The sequence below is a fragment of the Pezoporus occidentalis genome, unplaced genomic scaffold, assembly GCF_034315485.1.
Source record: "Pezoporus occidentalis ecotype Australia unplaced genomic scaffold, CSIRO_AGI_Poc_V1 ctg23, whole genome shotgun sequence".
NCBI lineage: Eukaryota > Metazoa > Chordata > Aves > Psittaciformes > Psittacidae > Pezoporus > Pezoporus occidentalis.
Genome location: NW_026914180.1, coordinates 818,436 through 839,267, shown reverse-complemented (window position 1 = coordinate 839,267; position 20,832 = coordinate 818,436). Strand labels below are relative to the sequence as shown.

Below are 20,832 nucleotides of genomic sequence, written 5' to 3'. Positions count from 1 at the left end.
ATATCAGTTGCAGAACAGCACCTCATTGTGCTAGGTGCTGTACACACACAGAAGACTGCAATTTTGCTAAGTCTGTAAAAATCTCTGTATAATGCTGTAACAGGTAGATAAAGACAGGCAGGTAGGAAAGCAGGGGAGCACAGAAACATCACCAGTGTCATGACAGAGTGAGAGTCTGAACAATAAAACTGCCACACCATTTAATACCTGCTTAACAAATGTTTGTACTACTCAGCTTTAGAGCAGCAAGGCCTGCCCCAGCCTTTCCTGGAACTGTAAGGATTTCTATTTAGGCTGTGAAAAAGAAGTTTCCCTCACAGAGACTGTAGCAAGGATAAGATCACCATCATCTGTTCAAGGATGAAGGCAGTTGCTACAGATTGCCTCAGAATCTAATATTTCTAATGCTCCTTGCAAACTGTGGAGGGATAAAAAGGTACTGAAATTTGAATAAGGGCTTTTCCATGCTAGTTTTAGTGTAATGGCATAAAGTTTGAGCAAGAAAAATGGGTATTTTCTCCTCTCATTTCTCAGGAATCATGCAGAGAAATGTTTGAACAAGAAAATCAAGACTTCTGCATTAACTTCACATTTGACTTCAAACCACAGACAGGAGTGAAAAGAAGGAATCAGGTAAAACAACAAAACCCCATTATTGCAGAATTGCCTCCAAAGTCAAGAGCAGGCTAAATTCAGGACACCAGGATTCAAGCATCTGCTTGATACACTGAAATTTTATCTCAAAGTGTTTTAGAGGATTGAGACCAATCTTACTGCGCTATTTCCCAGGGTAAGGACCTGTCTGTCCATAAATGCTCCAAACCTTGCAAGATACTGCAAATGCTAACAGACTGTTTAGACTGATCTAAGCCTACACTGCTGCTGGAAGGCGCCAGGCCACCTTCCTCCTGTTGCTCCGGGCTAAACATTCCTGTCTTCTCCTTTCTGTTATAGTGGTGATTGTCAGGTTGCACAGCCAGCCAGCTCGGGGAACTGATCTACCTGACAGGCCACCCCATCTGAAGGAAATGATTTGCTGAGGATTAGTTCTGTGATGCAGTTACATGAGTGGTTACACTAATGCTGGCACCAGCTTAGAAGGGGCACAGTTGCCCTTCATTCCCATACCTTACGCTTAAAAAGAACATTAAACCCTACTATAAATACCTGGATGCACACAGTAATCATAAGTAATGGTACTGCTATTGATTACAGATATGAGTGTTTTAGCCCAGGCTCTGATCTTCTTTTACTTCTCGCTCTGCTAGGACATTAGCATGAACAAGGATCTTAATATGCATATGCACATGATTTATTGGGCAGTCTTCATATTGTATTGTTCTGCACCTACAAAGCTAGAGAGGGGGACAGAGAAGCAACCAACCTACTAGTGACCACACAGTTTTTCACTGACTTAGCTACATGAATGGCCTAGACATCAGTGAAAGAAGTTGTGATGTATTTATATAATACATATGCTTGTGTACATACAGAAATTGATAAAGTTCCTTTCCCCACTTGAAATCAAATCCTTCTGATTTCACTGGAAGTGGGAAATTTCATGTGTGTGTTGGCATGTGCACGCCTGATGGAGGTGAAGAGGCTGCTGACTGTGGCAGGGCACATGCCTGTACCTGTAAGCCCAGGCTGTTTGCTTTGCTTGGACATTGAAATGGTGTGGACAGACAAAATGCAGGTACACTTTTATAGGTAGCCTGCAAAAATAAATACTGTGTACTTAACTGTATGAGCTCAAAGGGCAAGAAAGACACCCTCTGAGATCAAGAGTGGCATATGGAAAGACAAAGATGGGACAAGGGCAAGACAGGCAAGGCAGTTCTTTCTTAACACCAGAAAGAGCAAGAAGCACCAGCTGACTTACCTGTACTGTATTGTCTCTGAAGTGGTTGAAGCTCTCAGCTTTGTCATTAAAATCCTAACTATATTAAATAGAAATACAAAATTTATCTGGAAAAGAAGGAAAAGAGAGGAGAAAATAAGACTGCTGAATCAAGTAATGGTTTAAAGGATGTGATACTCCTTAAAAGGCACATTTTGCAGTTCCAATCTGAAAACAGCCTTTTGGTTTTACCACTGATTTCAACAGACTTGGAAGTTTACTGGAAATATCAGACTATGCAGCAAATATCCAAAGGCTATTAATGTTTTCAAAACAGCAATGAAAATGGAGCCCAAAATTCAAGGTCCCAGCAAGGTACTTATTTTTATTCTCTATTACTCCCTTCCTGGGTGCCACAAAGAACTAAAGGTGGGATTTGTTTGCCTACTCACCTTTGTTTCTGATTGAGCACATCCAAGGCTCCCTGCACAGACCATTTGGCAGCATTGTGCTGCGTTGTTATGACAGGCATTTGAAACCATCTTTCCATTCCACAGGAGGCTGTAATGGTTAGGTAGGGCTTCACAGGCCTACAGTACAAGGCTGCACTGCAGGGATCTGAATGTGAGATAGCCACACCAGACTCCCTTTCTATTCAGTGAAAGCTACACCTTACACTTGCAAGAGACGTTTAAAACAGAGCAGATAAACCATGCCTGAAAAACCCTTATTTATTTTTTTTGCAGTCTTTAAAGGTGAGATGATTGTATTTACCACTACCCTTTTTAATCTGCTGAGCTAGGTAATTAGTATTTCTGTTACCATATCACCACTGAGAATTGAGTTTTGTTCTGATTACTGTTGTTGTAGCATTGCTAGCAACCTTGTTACATAAATTTCCTCTCAGTGTAAACACAAAAGAAAAAAACAACAAACAAACAACTCTGAAAAGAAGATTCTGGATTATAGGCTGTGATTAGCAGAAGGATTTGGCACTGAGGAGCAAGTTTTGGGTTGCTTTCAACACATGAAGTAGGGTAGCTTACAACATACTGATCTGTCTCAAAATTGTTGACAATGTACACTGTCAGAACTACAGAACTGTTATCTCAAGACTGCCGAAGTCACAGCCTACTCTTTTGAGAAGACATTTATCTCACATGCATTTCCAGAGTGCCAGGATTCCTGGCATTTTGCAGCCTATGAATGGAACGATTCTGTGATTGACCTCCAAGCCTTTATGAAAGTTGTAGCAGAGCTGCCAATTTAAAGGTGTTCTCAAAATAGGCTGCTATTATTTCATGCAGGGTGGCATATTTCAATGATTGCAGTACCTTCGCATCCATCAGATCATCCCCTGCAGTTGCTTTAACACTATTTATAAGAAATGGTACAGTAAGCACCTGAATAGACACTGGGAGAGTGGCAGTGTTGGTAATCATGAACATTAAACACTTATTACGTGAGATAGATACAAAAATGCTGCTCTAGGAGTTAACATGTGGCATATTTGAAATTATTTTCTTATCAGAGCAGGGCTTTAGGCAGTATAAGAAATAAATAAAACAGTGCAGTTTGTATTTTTTTGTTAGAATTGTCTTTGTCATACTTAAGAGCTTGAAGTTAAATGGTTCTCTATGTATCAGAGACTAAATCAGCTTCATATCACTGGTTTGACTTGAAACTTTAACTCCTCACATTGATGACTTACACCATTCCTCAATTCAGAAAATGTTCAGGCAGCCTCTACTGACAGGGAGGTGGATGGGGGTGTTTATCCCACAGAAAGAAAACTTCTGCCTCTGAAATTCTGCTAGTAAATCTGGAGGTTCTTTGTCAGCTCAGAGCTAGGTTTGGGTTATTTCTATCAAGGATGCAAAAAGGGCACTGATACAGACCTTGCCACTTTTGCAATCATAATGGAAGGTGCCGGGTGGAATTACAAACTCTTAGGGAAGCGCAAGTTCCAAATATAAGTAGGACTAATCACATGGGGTTAACATGATGAACTGGACAAGAGAAAGCATTTCAAGTTTCATGGGTCCTACTTTGACGTGACAGGAGGGAACTGGAAATTCAAATTGCCGCAGGCTGCATCAGAAAAATTAAGAATTTTGATCTTCTATGAAATTAAATTGCAGAAGTGTGATTCACCAGTCCAGAAGGAGAATTGTTAGCTGAAAAGTTTGGGAGTTTCTTCACTAAAAACAGCTCTTTATTCTGCATAAATCAATTTTTCATTCTCCCACTCTTTCCCCTAAGATTCCCCTATTCAAGGGTTGCAGAAAGAAAACACTGATGATATACAGAAAGGACGTATTAATACTTCTCACTTAAATTTTTGTGTATGTTTGTGTTGATCCCTGTGACAGCTGGCTAGCTCATCTTTTTGGCAGCAGTAATACTGACTCTCAGATGAAGCTTGCTTGTGCTGGGTACCACCAAAATCTGAGCATCCCAATGGAGGCCACATTCAGAGAGACAATTCAGCTACCCAGGCACAGACCACAGCAGCATTTGAGGAACTTTTACACAGTGAAGGCCTATGGGTGGCACTGGTCCGTGTGACACAGGGCTGGTAAGAGACCAGAACCGTCTACAACAGCAACAGGAAGGCAGACAGATCAGTGTTTACTTTTAAGAAGCTGTCCAGTGTCAGGGGAAAGCCTGCTAGGGACATTATTTCTTTAACATTTCCTAGGAGAGAGGCCATTCACCGCAAGTCCTCTTCCTAGTTCATGCATTCAATATCCTTAGTCACTTGGGCAGTGCTCAAGCCTGTGAGACCAAAGGCAGACACTAAAATCCACCTGAGGATGTACTGAGAAATTCCAAGTCTTCATTTCAAAGAGACTGCCTCTTCCATTAATGTTTATAATCATGTACTTGTCAACAAGGTGGATGGTCTTGCAAACATCTTACTATTATACTGTTTTCCTTCTATCTTTGTCCCAAAGTTCTCCTTTGCTGTGCAATCCTTCAAATGCCAAACAGGATGCTATAGGTCTCATGCCCACAATAAAACTCAGTAGCCTTGTAGACAGCCCCAGGGTAGCTATCTACCCCTGAGCTAGTTATCACTACCTCTTTTAATAACCTATGAAGAAAAAGAAGTAGTTTTACAATATAATTCCTCCTGTCTATCTGAGATGTTTACTTCAGCATGAGATGGCTCTCCCCACTTTGAAGTGTCTGCTTATGTGATTTGCATAGACGGGCCTGTTGGGAAGTCATAAATTAAAGGCCTGTATTACCAGGTTGTGTTTAGTTGCCTAAACACAGTCACTGAGAGCCATTTTTGGTACCATGGTGTATCTTGCTACATTAGCTACCTAGGAGTGAAGTGACTTGGCCTCGCATGTAAAGTGATTCTATCACACAGTAAAAGCGCAAATAGCTGAGTTGGATTGGCATAATTTCATTTTAGATTACTTCTAGGCAGCTGCTTATCCCAGGTTCTACTCACATTCAGTGGAAAGAAACAGGTACCTCTCAACAGTGGTTCACTTGACATATTTTAAATGGGAGTTTTTGGTTAAATAGCGCTTGGACTTGAACCAGCTGCCCAAAGAAATCATCCAGTGATCTTCAGCTTGTCCAGGGGTATCCCATGGGAACTTCAACTGAACGAGTGTGGCTGTATCTACCGAGGATCTGTGACATTATATTATATGGAACCTAGTTCAGGTGACTACCAGATTGATTCTGTTTAACAAGCAAAGAAGATGAAGCCTCTGGTGTTTATTGCTTATGTATGTATGTACAGCAGTGTTTCAAAGTAAGAAAGATCTTAGTACTGCAAAGTGAGTGCTCCTAGGAAAGAGATTCTGTACTGTATCTAGCACACAATTATTTGTCAAGGACTTTCTTGTTATTATTGGAGCTCTGTGTCAACAAATTAATTTGTCTCAGAACTAGACAGCTCTAACAAAACCCACACATTAGTTCCATAAATGGAGGCTGATGAATGGACATTTAGGAGAAGTAATGATGACAGGCAGTGCATCCTTTTTATTTACCTTTAATCTCATTTGATGTCTTATTTTTGTTTATACATGTTTTCTGCTTCATAATACAAAATAGAACTCATGATTTTTCCCTTTATATTCATTGATAGGTAAAATGAATCTAAAGGTGAGGTCTTGATGACAAAATAGACCAGCTTATTTCTTATTCTCTTACTTTTATTTATGGTGTGCTAAGAATATCCTTACTGCTGGAATAAAACTGTCTCCAACTACAGATGAGAAAGAAGCAGTTTTCCTGTCTTCCCAGGGCTTTGGAATTTTAGTGTTTCCATTTCTAAATTGAGATTAAAATTCAGAGCGCCAAAATGGAGCTATAAGCCAGTGATCCAAAAAGCATTTGAACCATCTGTTTTGGCACTCATCAATTATAATCTGAACATACAAACCCAGAAGCTCTTTTGAACCAAAAGAAACTTTTCAGTGAAAGATTTAGGTCATAAAAATTTTCTGTCATAAAATCCAAACTCCAGTTAGGAGGAAATATATCTCTCTTAGAGAGATGAAATAGCCAAAGTATTCCAAGATGTGTAAAAGAGGGAACGATGAATGTGAAGGCTTCTTTAGGGTTTTCCTTAAGCTCAGGAATTTAAATGGGAAGTAATTAAGCTCTTCTTCATCTCTTTTGAGAGTTTAATGAGCAATTAGCATTTATTTTGCTCATTTCTGCTGGGCTTTCTGTTCTATGCTTCACAGAAAGCTTGTACTTCTGTGTTTCCGAGAATGTTTGCTCCTCTTTACTCCCAGGAAATGTAAATATCATTCTGTTTAGACTTCTCATTTTTATGCAACATGATAAAATCCACCCCAGGATCAAGTAACTCAAATTGGCATCAGAGCAGTCATTTTAGCTGGAGCATTATATACCATCACCCTGACCTCAAATGAATAGTCAGTTTATCAATGCCTTGTTTTAATTTTTCTATCATACTGTCCTGACATACACTCAAACAGGGCCTTTTATCATAAAATTTTTCCTTTCAAGAATTACAGGCACCGCAGTGACTCATTTTGGCATATAGCAAAGTGGTGGAAAATACGATCTGATCAGGAATAACAAGTTACGATTAAGAAGAGCGAGGCATAATGTGGCGGATGGTCATGATTAAGGAGACTATGGAAGAGTCTAATGCTTCAGGCAAGCACAGCAGGACTATACCCATCCTGAAGATTGCATGGGATGGTGTGTTTTGGTGAGGAAGGGAGGAAGTGGTAAATGAACACACATCCTCCTTACCTAATGTGTGTGTTACACATCAGCACACAGGCCCTTCTTTGCCCACACTGTCACCTAAACTCAAGTCCAAACACAACCCCAGTCCTAGCTGGGATCGCACCATTTCCTCACTAGAACCCTGTATCATGCATGAGCATGTCCTCAGCCTCTTTTCCAGTCTTATACCCCCCCTCTTACCACTGTGCTGGTCTTTCTGTCTCTCCTGAAACACCTTGTATTCAAAAAGCTTTGTTAAAGAAACACACTGCAGGTAACTCCCCAGTAAAATCAACTACCATGGGGTCTCTAGTCACATGTGACTCAATAGGGCTTCTCTCCAATTATTTCACCTGAAGCCAGGAACACACTGAATGCTGCAACACCAGAAAAACTACCCCTTGCAAAAATAGCATGCAGAGAGTTCTTGCCTGGAGAGAGAAATAGTCCCTCAATAACCAAGTCATCCACCACGCAACCAGCACATTGAAAATTACCAAGATGACATGAGACCCTAAAACACGGGCAGGCTGCTGTGAACAGCCCACCTGGCAGTTTCACAGGCAGGGCAGGTTCAAGTCATGAGGAAATGAGATGATCCAAGAAAGGAAACAAAAATATTTGGATTTGCTGAGAAAGTGAAAGAAAATAAAACAGAGAACAGGATTCTGCTATAAAAATTGATTTGCGTGGTCACACCTTGAGTACTGGGGCAAGCTTTGATCTTGACACCACAAAAATGGTATGTTGTTAATGATTAGCACATCATAAAGACTTCAGTACACGTCAGTTGTCTCCTGAGAAAAATTCCACAAGGGAACAAGGAAGAGCCCAACTCATAAGAACACTTAACTCTTCTACAGCACTTACCATCCAGAGATCTCAAAGCGTTTTACAAAGGAAGATAAGTATCATTAAGCTTGCTTTATAGCTGGGGAAACTAAGACCTAGAGCAGCAATCTACCTTGTTCAAAAGTAAACAGCTGATGAAGGAAAGAGATAGAAGTGATCTCCAGGTCTTCCTATCAGCTCATATACCCACTTACACCAGTAGTTAATTGATTGTGGTGAATTATTTTCAATAGGACTCAAAAAGCAGAAGTTATAAAATTATTCAGTTCTCAAGCACAAGGGAAAAAATCTATTAAAAATGGAAGAAAGGTTTGAAAAAAAAACCCAAATATTTGACCTGCCTGTTTGAATAACAGAAATTTTAATTTGGTTTTAGCTCTGTGAAATATTGCAGAGCAGTCTACTTCACAACAGTAGCTGCTTCTGGTGTCTATTGGTGCCCCTGTTGTTTGTCCTCTGATCTTGCTGTTTTAATGGTTCACCAGTTCTTTGACAGAGATTGTATTTAGAATTGCACATAAGAATTTTCTTAATAAAATCAGGCTGAAGTTCAGTTCTCTGACATGTATTTCCAACCCTCTGCTCCTTCTTTAAGTTCCGAGAGGGATGTATGATTAAAACTTGGTTATGCCACTCTGAGGAAAGACACCAGAATTAAAAAAAATCACTAATTTCAAGAGAAGATATCTAGCAGAGTGTATCTTTATAGTGTTATTGAACTGCAAAGCATCGAATGTACTGAATGGTTAGATCTCTCCTGGAATATGTTCAAGCCAAAATCCATTCAGAAATGAAGGAAAGAAGGATGGTTACCTACATTTTCTTCCTCACAGTTTTTTGTCAATATACAAGTTTCTTACTCACTGCTTAGGATCAGCATATCAGCGTTTATGCCCAGCTTCCTTTGCCTCTGAAATTGTCTCAGAAATTGTTTCTTGTATTCGGCCTATGTCAGCATTCAGGTTTATTCTAAAGACAAGTAGGAAAGCAATCAAAGAAATCTCTCTACTGCATTGTTCAAAGTTTTTGTTCCCTTAGATATAACAGAAATAATATGATTTAAAGATAGACTTGAGGACTACTGTCATGATCAAAAGGCTTATTTTGGGCCAATCTTTTTTTCCCAGTGAGGCTTAGAACTCCTGCATGACCTTAGAACTCCTGGTGTTATGCTGTCTTCTGCTGCAGCTGTTCAATGCATAGAGGCAATAAAATGAGAAATCAAAACGAGTGGAAATAATTTTTGACAGAATCCTCATATCTTTTAAAGAGACTTGGCATCTTTAGAAGCAGGTTTCATCCCTCTGGAACTAAGAATTTTACCAACAAGAAGACTCAAATCATATTGCCACTGGCTGGTACAATGATGCTCTCAAACACATAATGACGCTACCTTTGTCAAACAAGTAAACAAAACTCAGCTGAGCTGTATGCTAGAAACTTGGCTCTTAGTTAAGTAAAGTGGATGAAACCTATTTTAACTGCCATGGGTTAAGTGGTCACATGTGGATAGGGACTGTAATTTGATGGAGTTTTTAGTGTGAGCTCCCAGTACAGAGGGATAATTCTCTCTTAGAATTGCTATGTTTTTTCTTTCATAAAACATAAACTTCAATTAAAAATTTTTATCTTCATCTGTTCAAATCCAACTCAATAGCTGTGACTGAAAGTGGTCACAGACTTGTATGATTTGTGAAATCTTTGTGTGTTCCATTTCTGGTGACCATTGTTCACTGGAGGGAAGAGGAAAGCAGCATTTTGTCCCCATGTGTGTGAGGCAGAGGAACTGACTGTGTTTGACTGTGTTGCCTGGAGTACATGTCAGATCATCAAACTTCAGTGCTCTTAATCCAGCATTTCTCATGGCACCCTTGAACGGGTCAGTAACTCCTTTAATAATATGTGATGCTTGAGTCATTACATACGATTTGATTTCATTTGCATAAGGATCAAAAAATGACCTTGTCAAGTTGCTTTAACACAGTGTGGAATTATATATGTTAATTATAAACACAAGACTCAACTTCTAGTTTGAAAAGAAAAGGGGGGGGGGGAGGGCATATTCTAGCAATCAGGAGTGTATTGTAAGAGGAATTTTCAGATTTGCCTTTTAGACTATATTTCCAGAAACCTCCTTTCCTCTCCCAGCAGTGCTTTTTGATGCGAGTAACCATAAGGAGAGGGAAGGAAGGGCTTGTCCTTATGTTACTTTTCAAAATTGTATCAGCTGCTTTCCAACCCACAATGCAATTACTGTTGACATCTCATTAGTGTTTTAATTAGGGCTCAAGCGCAGGCCAGTGTAGAAAGGTTCAATACAGAATGTCAGTTCAGGCCCACAAAGTTACTGGCTCAGCCTAGAGGGGTCTCAAGGCTGCTCTAAATTAGATGTAGACCTGTATATAAAGAGGCAGCCTCCAACCATACCTCTATTTTCTATGCCTCTTTGGGGTCTATAAAGTGCAGTTCTTGGGAGAACAAAGCTATTTTCAGGTCTCTAAGGTGCCTGTGGTATCTGCCAGAGATGCTACCCAAGGCCTTTACAGATCTTGTTGACTAAAGGCGTTACAATAGATTCACAGACTTCGAGGGAATGATTTGAAATCTAAATGCTGCAGGCATCGCAAGCCTTCTACCTTGTGTTGTCTAAATAGGATTCCTTTGTGAGTTAGTCTCTGTATCAGTGAGACAATTTACTGTGAGGCTGTTTGTGGGTTTGGGATGTCTCCCTCGGTGACACACAATTATATTGTGCACACCAATTGTATTTCTCTCCTTATAAAATAAAAAAAAAAAGAGTTTTTAGACAAAACCAGACTCCTACTACATTTTTTCTCTTTTCAGCTACTCACAATATTGCCTGTTTGCTTCATCTTAATGATTACAGAAATTAACTCATGATTTCAGGTTAGGAAAATTCAGATTAGTAGCTAGCTTCCTAGGCAACAGAGAAGGTTTTTTTCATGTTGAATCACATGAAAGGCACAGCATTGACAAGGTGAGAGCACAAGGCTTTGAAAAAGCTGGCAGTGGCTGCCTATTCTGGAGCATTTGAGTGCTGGAGTGGCACTGGTTCCCTGAAAGGCGACCCCAGTGAGCCCTGTGAATTCTCTGTTAAGATATTTGCCTTCTTTCTAGGTAGCTTTTATGGCAAAGGAGTGGAAGAATAGAATAAGCTTTTTCAGCATTGTCCTTTCTAATAGCATTGATCTTTTCCATCCACACCGAGTATTTTCTGAGAAAGCATCACTGTGCTTTAGTTGATGGTCCAAAATTGTTTATGAAGGAGCTTCCTTCTTCCTCTGCCTACTCTTTGCTGGCACAGGAGACAGTGTTGGGTAAACAGATAAACAGCCTGTTAACTGTAGGCGGCACTGAAAGTGAAACTTAACAACAGGAAAGCTAACAAGCAAATATACAGCAATGACGGGGATGTAGAAGATGGAAACACCTGTACAAGGAGATGCAATTCCTTACCATAATGACTACATTTTCCTAATCTGTGCGTGATGGAATTGCCCTAGTTCTCAAGAGCCTCAAGTGGATGAGCGGACACTGTATGTACCTTCTGGTTTTGAACATTTTTCCTTGCCACATCTCAGAACATTGTACGAAGGCAAAGAGCATTACAGATGGAGAAGGAAAGAATGCCCTGAGGTCAAGGAAACAGTCAAAACTAGATCACTGTAATTCTGACTTGCAACGTTAGCTGCAGTGGCAACTTCAGAGAACAGCTGAAGACGTTTGACCTTGTTTGTATCTTATTTTACATAAAAGTAGACGTGGAACATAACAGATGCCTATCAAATTTCCCCTCAATGGAAGATGGCAGCATGCTTCCACCCACACACATGCTTACCAGAAGAACAAGAATCACTGGCCCTTGATATATGTAGTCGATATATTTCCCTGGTTCTTTTCCAAACCAGCATCTGGAAGGAAAAAAAAAACACAAACCAAAAACAAGCAAGTAAGAAAATAATTTATAAAGGGGAATGCACTTCTTTTAGATTGTAATCTCAAGGGCACTGTAGGGAAATGTTCCCTTATTTCCCAAGTTATTTAGTCATATACACAATCAGCAAGTGACTGAGTTTTTTGCTACAAAGCCACATTTAGTTTGGACACAGACCTGGCCCTGATTTTCCCCTCCCATTAGACCATTCATGTTCCTCTATGTTTTTTTGCTACTGCCCATATAAATATTTCCAAGAAATGTGAGAACCTGCTGAAAAAAAGATGCAGAAGATGTGTCCTGCTGGGTCTGAAAAAGGGATGAAAGAAATATTCTTTGTAAAGAAAAAAGAAATCTGTTATTTATTGCAGTGCCCAGAGACACTTCAATTCCACAAATTAAGGGCTGTTACCTAAAGCAAATATGTCTCAAGTTGCATGGAAATGCTGTCTAAATAAGGTACTGGCTTGGCTTTGAACCAAGCTGGTGACTACCAAATCCAGCATATAGTACAGAGACATCATCTGAAGCTAGCAAAAACCAGATCCAACATCACCAAAGGGAAATCAACTCAGGTGAAGTGAAACCACAGGTAAACTGAAAGCCCTCAAACTAGCAGAGCCTGGATGTGTCACAAGTGCTGGCTTGGCTTTCACTTCCACTAATGACAGGTGTTTTTCTCCCAGCTGTGTAATACAACAGACTAAACCTATGATATTGCAGCAACCCATTCTGTTGTTCACTTCATTCTCTTAACTGAGAGTAATAAGTCATACTAAGAACCATAGAATAGTTAGGGTTGGAAAGGACCTTAAGGTCATCTAATTCCAACCCCCCTGCCATGGGCAGGGACACCTCACACTAAACCATCTCATCCAAGGCTCCGTTCAACCTGGTCTTGAACATCGACAGGGATGGAGCATTCACAACCTCCCTGGGCAACCCCTTCCAGTGCCTCACCACCCTAACAAGAAAGAATTTCCTCCTTATATCCAATCTAAACTCCCCCTGTTTAAGTTTTGCCCCTTGTCCTATCACTACAGTCCCTAATGAAGAGTCCCTCCCCAGCATCCTATAGGCCCCCTTCAGATACTGGAAGGCTGCTTGAGGTCTCCATGCAGCCTTCTCTTCTCCAGGCTGAACAGCCCCAACCTTCTTATGTCAGTAAATGAATCAGAAACTGGCCTCAGGTCTGAACTCAATCATTCAAACTACTGTATTTTTCCTTGGTGCATTTTTGGCCCAGGCCAAGCAATAGCCAACTCTAAAACTATTCCTGGAGAACAAATCTGGAGCTAGCATGAGCCAGAGGACATTCCCAATGGTCCACATACTGCAGCTACCCTGATTTGGAGGCCAAGAGGGTTTAATAATATGTATGGAACTACTCCATGCTATTTGGACTCCAGCCTCAGTAACAATTCCAGGCACAGCTAATTGAATATAAGAGGCATAGCCACATGGCCTGGATCCTGGTTTCACCAAGCAGATACAATTTTGCTATCATAATGCCTTAAGGTTTATGTAGCTGAGCTGCAGATCCTGTAGGAAGTGGAATTTGGAGTTCAAGGATCTGAGAGTTTTTTTCCCTTGTGTGGATACCACATAACAAGTCTACATAGGAAAAGTTATGCTTTCCCTGTGTTCACCTTGTGACAAAAGACAAGCTTAGTGGCATTGGAGACATGAAACCAAGGGTAATTCCTGCACCAAGGAGACCATGGAGACAGGTGCAGATTTGCAGTTTTACAAGCATGCAAGAAATAATACATATTGCCTCAAAGAGGTTGCAGTCTGTAAGACATGACCACATGAGTTCAAGGCAAATAAACTGAGATAAGGAAAGCTATGGTTCATGTGGAATTCTTTTGAATCACATAACGCCTTCCTCCAAGGTTGCTTGCTAAAACCAAAAAGAAGCTGTTTGCCCATTGCAAAATGCTCTTACTGCACTGACTATATGGAAATGTTGAGATATGCAGCAAGCATTTAGGAACACAACTCAGTATCACACAGTTGTTTGCCTTTTCTTGGTTCAATTTCTACATCTTTTAAATTCCAAATGAATGAGAGAGCTTTGAATATTTTATGAATATAGACATGTCTGTATTCCCTGGTGCACTGACAGCAAATTAGTGTAAATTGGCAGTTTTGCAACTAATCTTCCAAAATTTCATGATGAGGGCAAGACGGAATAAAGTACTTCCTCCAGCCAAGTTATCATCGAAGAAGAATTCTGAGGGCAGCCTTAAATGAATGAAACTGATTTTTTGTTTTTTTTTTTGTTATGCAGATGGAAAGATATGAAGATGAATGAGTTACAGGATGTGCCAAAGCAGGAAACACAGCTCTCCAGAACTTGCAGGATGTACATTTGAGAGAGGCTTTTGAAGGGCATTTTGGGAGAACTGTTATATAGTGCCTGAAATGCAGAGAACCAAGAGCTATTAGAAGTTTCTGGGAAGCTGGCTGTTCTAGCAGAGGAATCTATCAGAGGGACTAATAAGAAGCAGACCGAGGCATGTGTCAGTGTCTTAGAAAATGTCAGCACAGAATTTGGAACTGAGCTGGGAGAGCACACATGATGTTCCAAGGCAAAGGCTACTCACTGCTCTTTGGAATTCAAATATTGTTTAACTGTAAGACAATACTGAAGAGCAAAATGCTGGCATTTATTATCTGATGCTCCGTATTAGACCAAGGTTGCATTGAGTGAAATATCATGTGTATAAACACACAATGTGAAACAACAAGGTTGTGGCCAAAGGCAGACTTCTACAAGTTACCTACTGAGGACCTGGATGCTCCAGATTCCTTTTGTAGTTAGTGGAGAAAAAAGGGCAGCTTTTCTAGGACAGTGTTCAGCTCATTAGGCTATAAAACAGATCTGTTACATTGTAATCTAAATGTTTCTAATAGACCCCTTAAATCAGGTGAGTAAGGGTGGGAGGACCAATATTTGCCGCTGACATTACAGACGCCTGCATTTGATTAGCTGTAGTCCATATTTACAATCTAGCTGATCAGTCTAGGACCTTAGTTGAGACACTGCAAAATCTTCTGCCTGTCATTTTAACTCATACTTTAAATCCAACAGAAGACATTATTTCTGCAATGAAATCAGCCCTGTGTATTTCTCTAAAACCAAAATCCACTGAAAATTACTTAGTGTATCAGAATTTTAATTCAACCTGTGCAAAATACCTTTTTTTTTTTCCTTTTTTTTTACCTCTGAAAGAATAAACAAACACGCCATGAATATTGAAGAGGACAATTAGGAAGACAGTTCTGATTAGATTAAGATATGTAAACACTCCTACTGAAAAGCATTAATTAATATTCTTCATGGTTCTCGGATACTTCTTTATATACAAAAACCATCACTGGTTTTATCATTAGTGTTAATTAGATCTTACTAATGTTCTTCCCCTTACCAACTGTCCATCAATGAAATTACTACAATAATTTTTAACAATTGAGACGTTACAGTACTGCTTTTTCAGAGTTGTCAGATTTTGTGAAAGAGCTGCAAAACCCAGGGAGGGTATTTGCCCCAGTACTGACTGTATTTTGCCTCACTATGCAGAACATGGTCTCTAGTAAGGACAAAACCCCTCTACTCTGCCCTGGTGAGACCCCATCTGGAATATTGTGTCCAGTTCTGGGCCCCTCAGTTCAAGAAGGACAGGGAGCTGCTGGAGAGAGTCCAGCGCAGGGCAACCAAGATGATTAAGGGAGTGGAGCATCTCCCTTATGAGGAAAGACTGAGGGAGCTGGGTCTTTATAGTTTAGAGAAGAGGAGACTGAGGGGTGACCTTATAAGTGTCTATAAATACATAAAGGGGGAGTGTCACGAGGATGGAGCCAGGCTCTACTCAGTGGCAAACAATGATAGGACAAGGGGTAATGGGTACAAACTGGAACACAAGAGGTTCCACTTAAACTTGAGAAGGAACTTCTTCTCAGTGAGGGTGACGGAACACTGGAACAGGCTGCCCAGGGAGGTTGTGGAGTCTCCTTCCCTGGAGACATTCAAAGCCCGCCTGGACACATTCCTGTGTAACGTTATCTAGGTGTTCCTGCTCTGGCAGGGGGATTGGACTAGATGATCTTTTGAGGTCCCTTCCAATCTCCAGCATACTGTGATACTGTGATACTGTGAAAATGAAAAATACTAAGATTCTGGTTGAAGCATTTTCTAAACATTCTTCCTGTGTACTATTTTGAGTTTTTAAATGACTGTCACTTACATAACTAGAACCCCAGTTCAACCTCCAAACAACTTAAGTTACACTTGAAATGCATACTCAGATGAAGGAGTTTCCCATTCTGTCCAGATTTTTGGGCTGTCCACTGGGATATCCAAACAGTCTTGGAAGGTGCAGGAGAGTGTATGTTTTCTGCATGTGTCCAGTTTGCTAGGTCTAACCTCATGGGGGAATACACATGATTTCCACAGTGGCCAAGATAAATGGAGCTTTAAGATAGCCTACCTGGGGAGAACAGCATGTTTTCATGGAACAGCTGAGGTTGGCAGGACCTCTGGAGATTGCCTAGTCAGAGTCACCTGAAGCAGGCTGCTCAGAGCTGTGCCCAGCTGGCTTTGGAGCAGTTCCAAGGATAGAGACCCCAAGAGTTCTCCCAACAACTTCTTCCATCATTCTACCACCCTCACAGTAAAAGGGTCTTTCTTGATGTTCAGACGGAATTTCAAGTGTTCCAGTTTGTGCCTCCACCTCTTGTCCTGTCACTGGGCACCACTGAGAAGAGTCTGGCTCCACCCTCTTCATATCCTCCTGTAAGCTATTTATAAAATTGATAAGAATATTCTGAGCCTTCTCCTCTCCAGGCTGAACACTCACAACCCTCTCAGCTTCTCCTCAGATGAGAGGTTCTCTAGTATCCTGAGCTATTGCTTCTCTAAAGCCAGGGCTCAGTTTTCTCTCATTTGTCTATATTTGCACACTCTTGAAGAATTCAAATTAAAAGCATGATTTCTATATCATCCCAGCACAGAGAAAGTGTTCTGTAAATGCCCCCAAATTTAGTGTAAACTGTCTCAATGGCTGATGGACTTCAGAGGAGAACAGACTGTTAAGTAAATTAAATACACACACGTGAACATCTCACACACATGTACCAGAAATGTATTCCTACATGTGCTTCAGTTTGAATGTTTAACAGAATCTGCTCCTTTCCTCAGGCCAGGAGTCAGTGAGCAGGGGCTCTCTGATTTATTACATGCTTTAACGCTCAAGAAGATGACTGAATATTTATGACAACTGACAGGCCCTCAACAAATTATTAATTTCTTGGTTTGCTTTGGTTCATTTATTTTACCGAGTCTCCCTTGCATAAAGTATTACTACAAGTATGAAAAGCAGAATTCATTTTATAGCCTTTGCCTTACAGCTTAATGCCCCTATTAGCTCTTCTTTTAAAAGAGCTCTGCCTATCTGACTAGATGCATGTGCTAGATCAAAGCAATTGCACTCCCGAAGCTGTAAGGACTTTCTCAATGCACAATACATTTAGAGCAGCTATGATATGCAGCGAGGATGCGTGTGAAGATTTCACTCCAAGGCAAACGTCAGCATTAAAGACAGAAAGGTGAAAACACCCCAAGACATCAGGTCTAATTGTCTGATTTTATCAAGAGTAACCTGGCACTTCCTTTATCAGTAAGCATATTAGGCAAATTTTGTGTATGAATTAAGAGTGCATGAGTTTGTCCATGACACGGATTTAAAAGCACAAGCTCCATTTGATAATCCACCCAAGGACGAGAGCTGAGCCTAGAAATTCAACATGAACAGCCTAGATATTCTGCATATGAAATAGGATGATTTTGTCTTTCTTGCCCTGATGACTGTATTTTGTACCCTCCTTTTGTTGTGAAGGGTCTGGGCCAGCTACACCTTTGCTGGTGAGAGGTAGCACATGTACCTACATAAACATATCATGTTTTTCTTCTATGATACATCAAGGTGAGATCCCTTCACATTCACTCTGCAGGTGTATAAAGGTGGTGAAAGAACGCACAGGTACAGATGCTGTAGTGATTTCTCCATCTGGCCATCTTGTGTGCAGTGTGATCACAGAGTGTGTGGTGTCTCTGCCTGTGGCAGGGATGGTTGGAACTTAGGATGATCTTAAGGTCCTTTCCAGCCCTAAGCATTCTATGATTTTATGTTGTGGCATGTTTCTGTCAGGGGTCCTAGTTTCCATTATTCCTTCTAGGACTGATGAACAGTCTTCCAAAATCAGGTGTTCAAACCTTGGTGTTGAACTCATTCACAACAGGAATGTTTAATGTGCATTGCCATTATTAAAGCATGTGGTGTTTTGCCTCTCCAGTGTTCAAAACACAAGTTTTAGTTATTTTGGTTTGTGCTGCTTAAGCTAATTCCTTCAGCTCTGTTTCTTGAGGTCTAAAGTCCTTCTTCAGCAGAACGAGACAGGTGCCATGCTGCCCTGGCTTGTGCAAGGTAAAAACTACATGGAACCTGACCATGAAGCAGACCCAGAATGCTGTGATTCTTTACCCATCCAGAAATAAGAAGGTCTGTGAGCTCACAAATCAGTAAAATCTGGTGATCTGAGGTCATGTTTCAGGCCTGATTGACTTGGACACCCTTGAAACAAGTTCCAACTGAAGTTTTCCTGGTCCTTTTGAAACTATGGTATGAATTCTCCTGCATGATTACTGTAGTGAGGGATGGAATCACGGAAAACTTTTCCTTCAGTGAAGGGAAGCCTCTTTGATTGCCAACATGTATAACTCCTGGGAATTAGATTATCACCTTCAAAGTACCATTAAAACTAGAGAAGAGAGATTGGTCAAGTGTTCAAAAGTTTGTGGGGGTCAGAGAGGAGGAACTTCATAGTGCAGAGTAAAATTCCTCTCATGCCTATACTACAGATGCTCAAAGCTCAGCCTGTCATCCTATCCATCTCCCTTGTAGTCAGGAGAAATAGTGCATGTAAGCCTAATCCATCCAACCTACTTTGGACACCTCCTTCCAGATGAGACGAAATGCACCCAGACTGCATTTACTGTTTTCACTGACCATCATTGATTATAAGACAAAGCAGACTAGTAGAGATGCAGACACCTACAAGGTAGATGCTTACATTTAATCAGATGTGATACAGACAGACAAACAGTGTGGTCATTTGAAAAACAGGTTCATGGAGAAAAGATATTTTTTTTAATATTAGGGGAGAGAGCTGTAACAGACAACAGGCATTGATCCAGACACTAACTAGTTGAAAAGTAGAAGCTAAGCTTATACTTGGAAAGTACATCTGACCAGTATTGATGTTTGAGGGAAACATTCCCAAAACACAGATGCCTGTTTATCTCCCATATTTTTCAATGTCATGCACTAACTGCTTCTAATTGGAAAAGCCAGAAACAGAAACGTGAAAATTCCAGCCATAAGATTATTCCTGGCAGACTGTCAACTGAATTCTATATACCCAGAAGGCTAAATCCTTAAGCGCTCAACTGTAGTTTTTATCAAGGTCTTATTCAAGCAAAATTCCCATTGAAGGAGATTACTATGACTGTTAATCATCTATAGCAGTATGAAATGATAGCTTCAGGGCTTAGATAAGGATATTTGGGGAAGGTATTTTCAGGAGTTGACTCAAGTAGTACTCTGAAATTTGACATGTTCTGGGCTTGAATGGAGGTGATTTGACCTTTCCTCTTGCCTATCAATCAGCCTCATTTCTAAATTACCAGTTCAGCCAGTAGGCATTTCTTAATCCATTTAGAAAGGTACATAAACACAAATGTTAACATCACTTACTGTTCATTTTCATAATATAGCTTGCCAATGGCCCAGGCAATGATGATTGGGCAAGGAATACCTGCAGAAGCAAAAAATCAGGAGTTAATCACATATAGATGGATGGATGGATGGATGGATGGATGGATGGATGGATGGATGGATGGTACCAAAGTAGTTTCAGATTTGTGTGAGAAAATCTTGGTTAAGGCACGTGAAGACTCTAAATACAAGTGATCTTATCTGGGTATCCTTGAGACAACACAATTGCTAAGGCCTCTTAAAAATAAAAAAAGATCATCTCAACATCTAGTAGAGTAAGAACAGTTAATAAAAATATTAAGAAACACACATGTATACCTCTGTAAGAGATCAGAACAATTCTGGTTGACTTTAAGGCAACTGTGGTCCCTTTGATTTTCTTGCAGTTGCTATAGCAAAACATTAAAGACTACTTGGAGGTTAGATATTTATGTCCCAGGCTGCAAGAAGCTTGTAAACTCATTTGGATCTTTGGAAAAAGCACATTTTCAAAATGTTCAACATTTTTTTGAGTTGAGTCTTCCCTATGAAACAGGATTTGAGAATGATGATGATTAAAGGATTGTGTACAGGAAGGCAAAGCAGAGACAGAAAGCACCCAAAAAGGCGAGAGGAAACATATATTCAGCTCACATCACTCCTACAATTAGCCATCAGAAACCCAGAGGGCTCTGAGAGAGGTATGGAGGGAAAATACTAGGGACCAAACCAGTCAGGGGGTCTGTGAGTACTGTGTGAACAACATTTTCGAGTTTGGTGAGAGAATTGAAAAATATTGGGAAAAAAATTTGATCAATTCCCCACATAAACATTTTCTTTCTTCTACAACTCCTCTTTCATCCTATATGATTCTGAATTAAATGACATACATTGTTTTAAAATAATTTCTGCCTTCAGAACTGCGATTCAATTACTTCTGCTCAGCTCTGAGAGGAGGGGGCATTTCTGAACAAAATAGCATTCTGCTTTTAGAAAAGAAAATATTTGTGACTTTTTTCCATGTTTCTCCGTTCAACAGAAAAGAACTGCCAAATTCACTGGTATCGTTTGACCTCAGATTCAAGCAAAAAAGCTGCCCGCCCAGGGCTTTTCTTGCAAAACCTCTCCCG

The 20,832-nt window shown here is 40.3% G+C and overlaps 1 protein-coding gene across 3 annotated transcripts in view; it reads right to left on the bottom strand.

Moving 5' to 3' along the window:
• CRHR2 (corticotropin releasing hormone receptor 2) overlaps positions 1-20,832 on the bottom strand; it is a 151,544-nt gene that overhangs the window by 15,807 nt on the left and 114,905 nt on the right. For all 3 annotated transcript variants that reach the window (XM_062621347.1, XM_062621348.1, XM_062621349.1), the window contains 3 exons: positions 19,703-19,763; positions 11,790-11,862; positions 1,883-1,968 (listed from right to left, as the gene is read on the bottom strand). In XM_062621347.1, the coding sequence (XP_062477331.1) occupies positions 1,883-1,968; positions 11,790-11,862; positions 19,703-19,763 (220 nt within the window). The remainder of the gene's footprint in view (positions 1-1,882; positions 1,969-11,789; positions 11,863-19,702; positions 19,764-20,832) is intronic.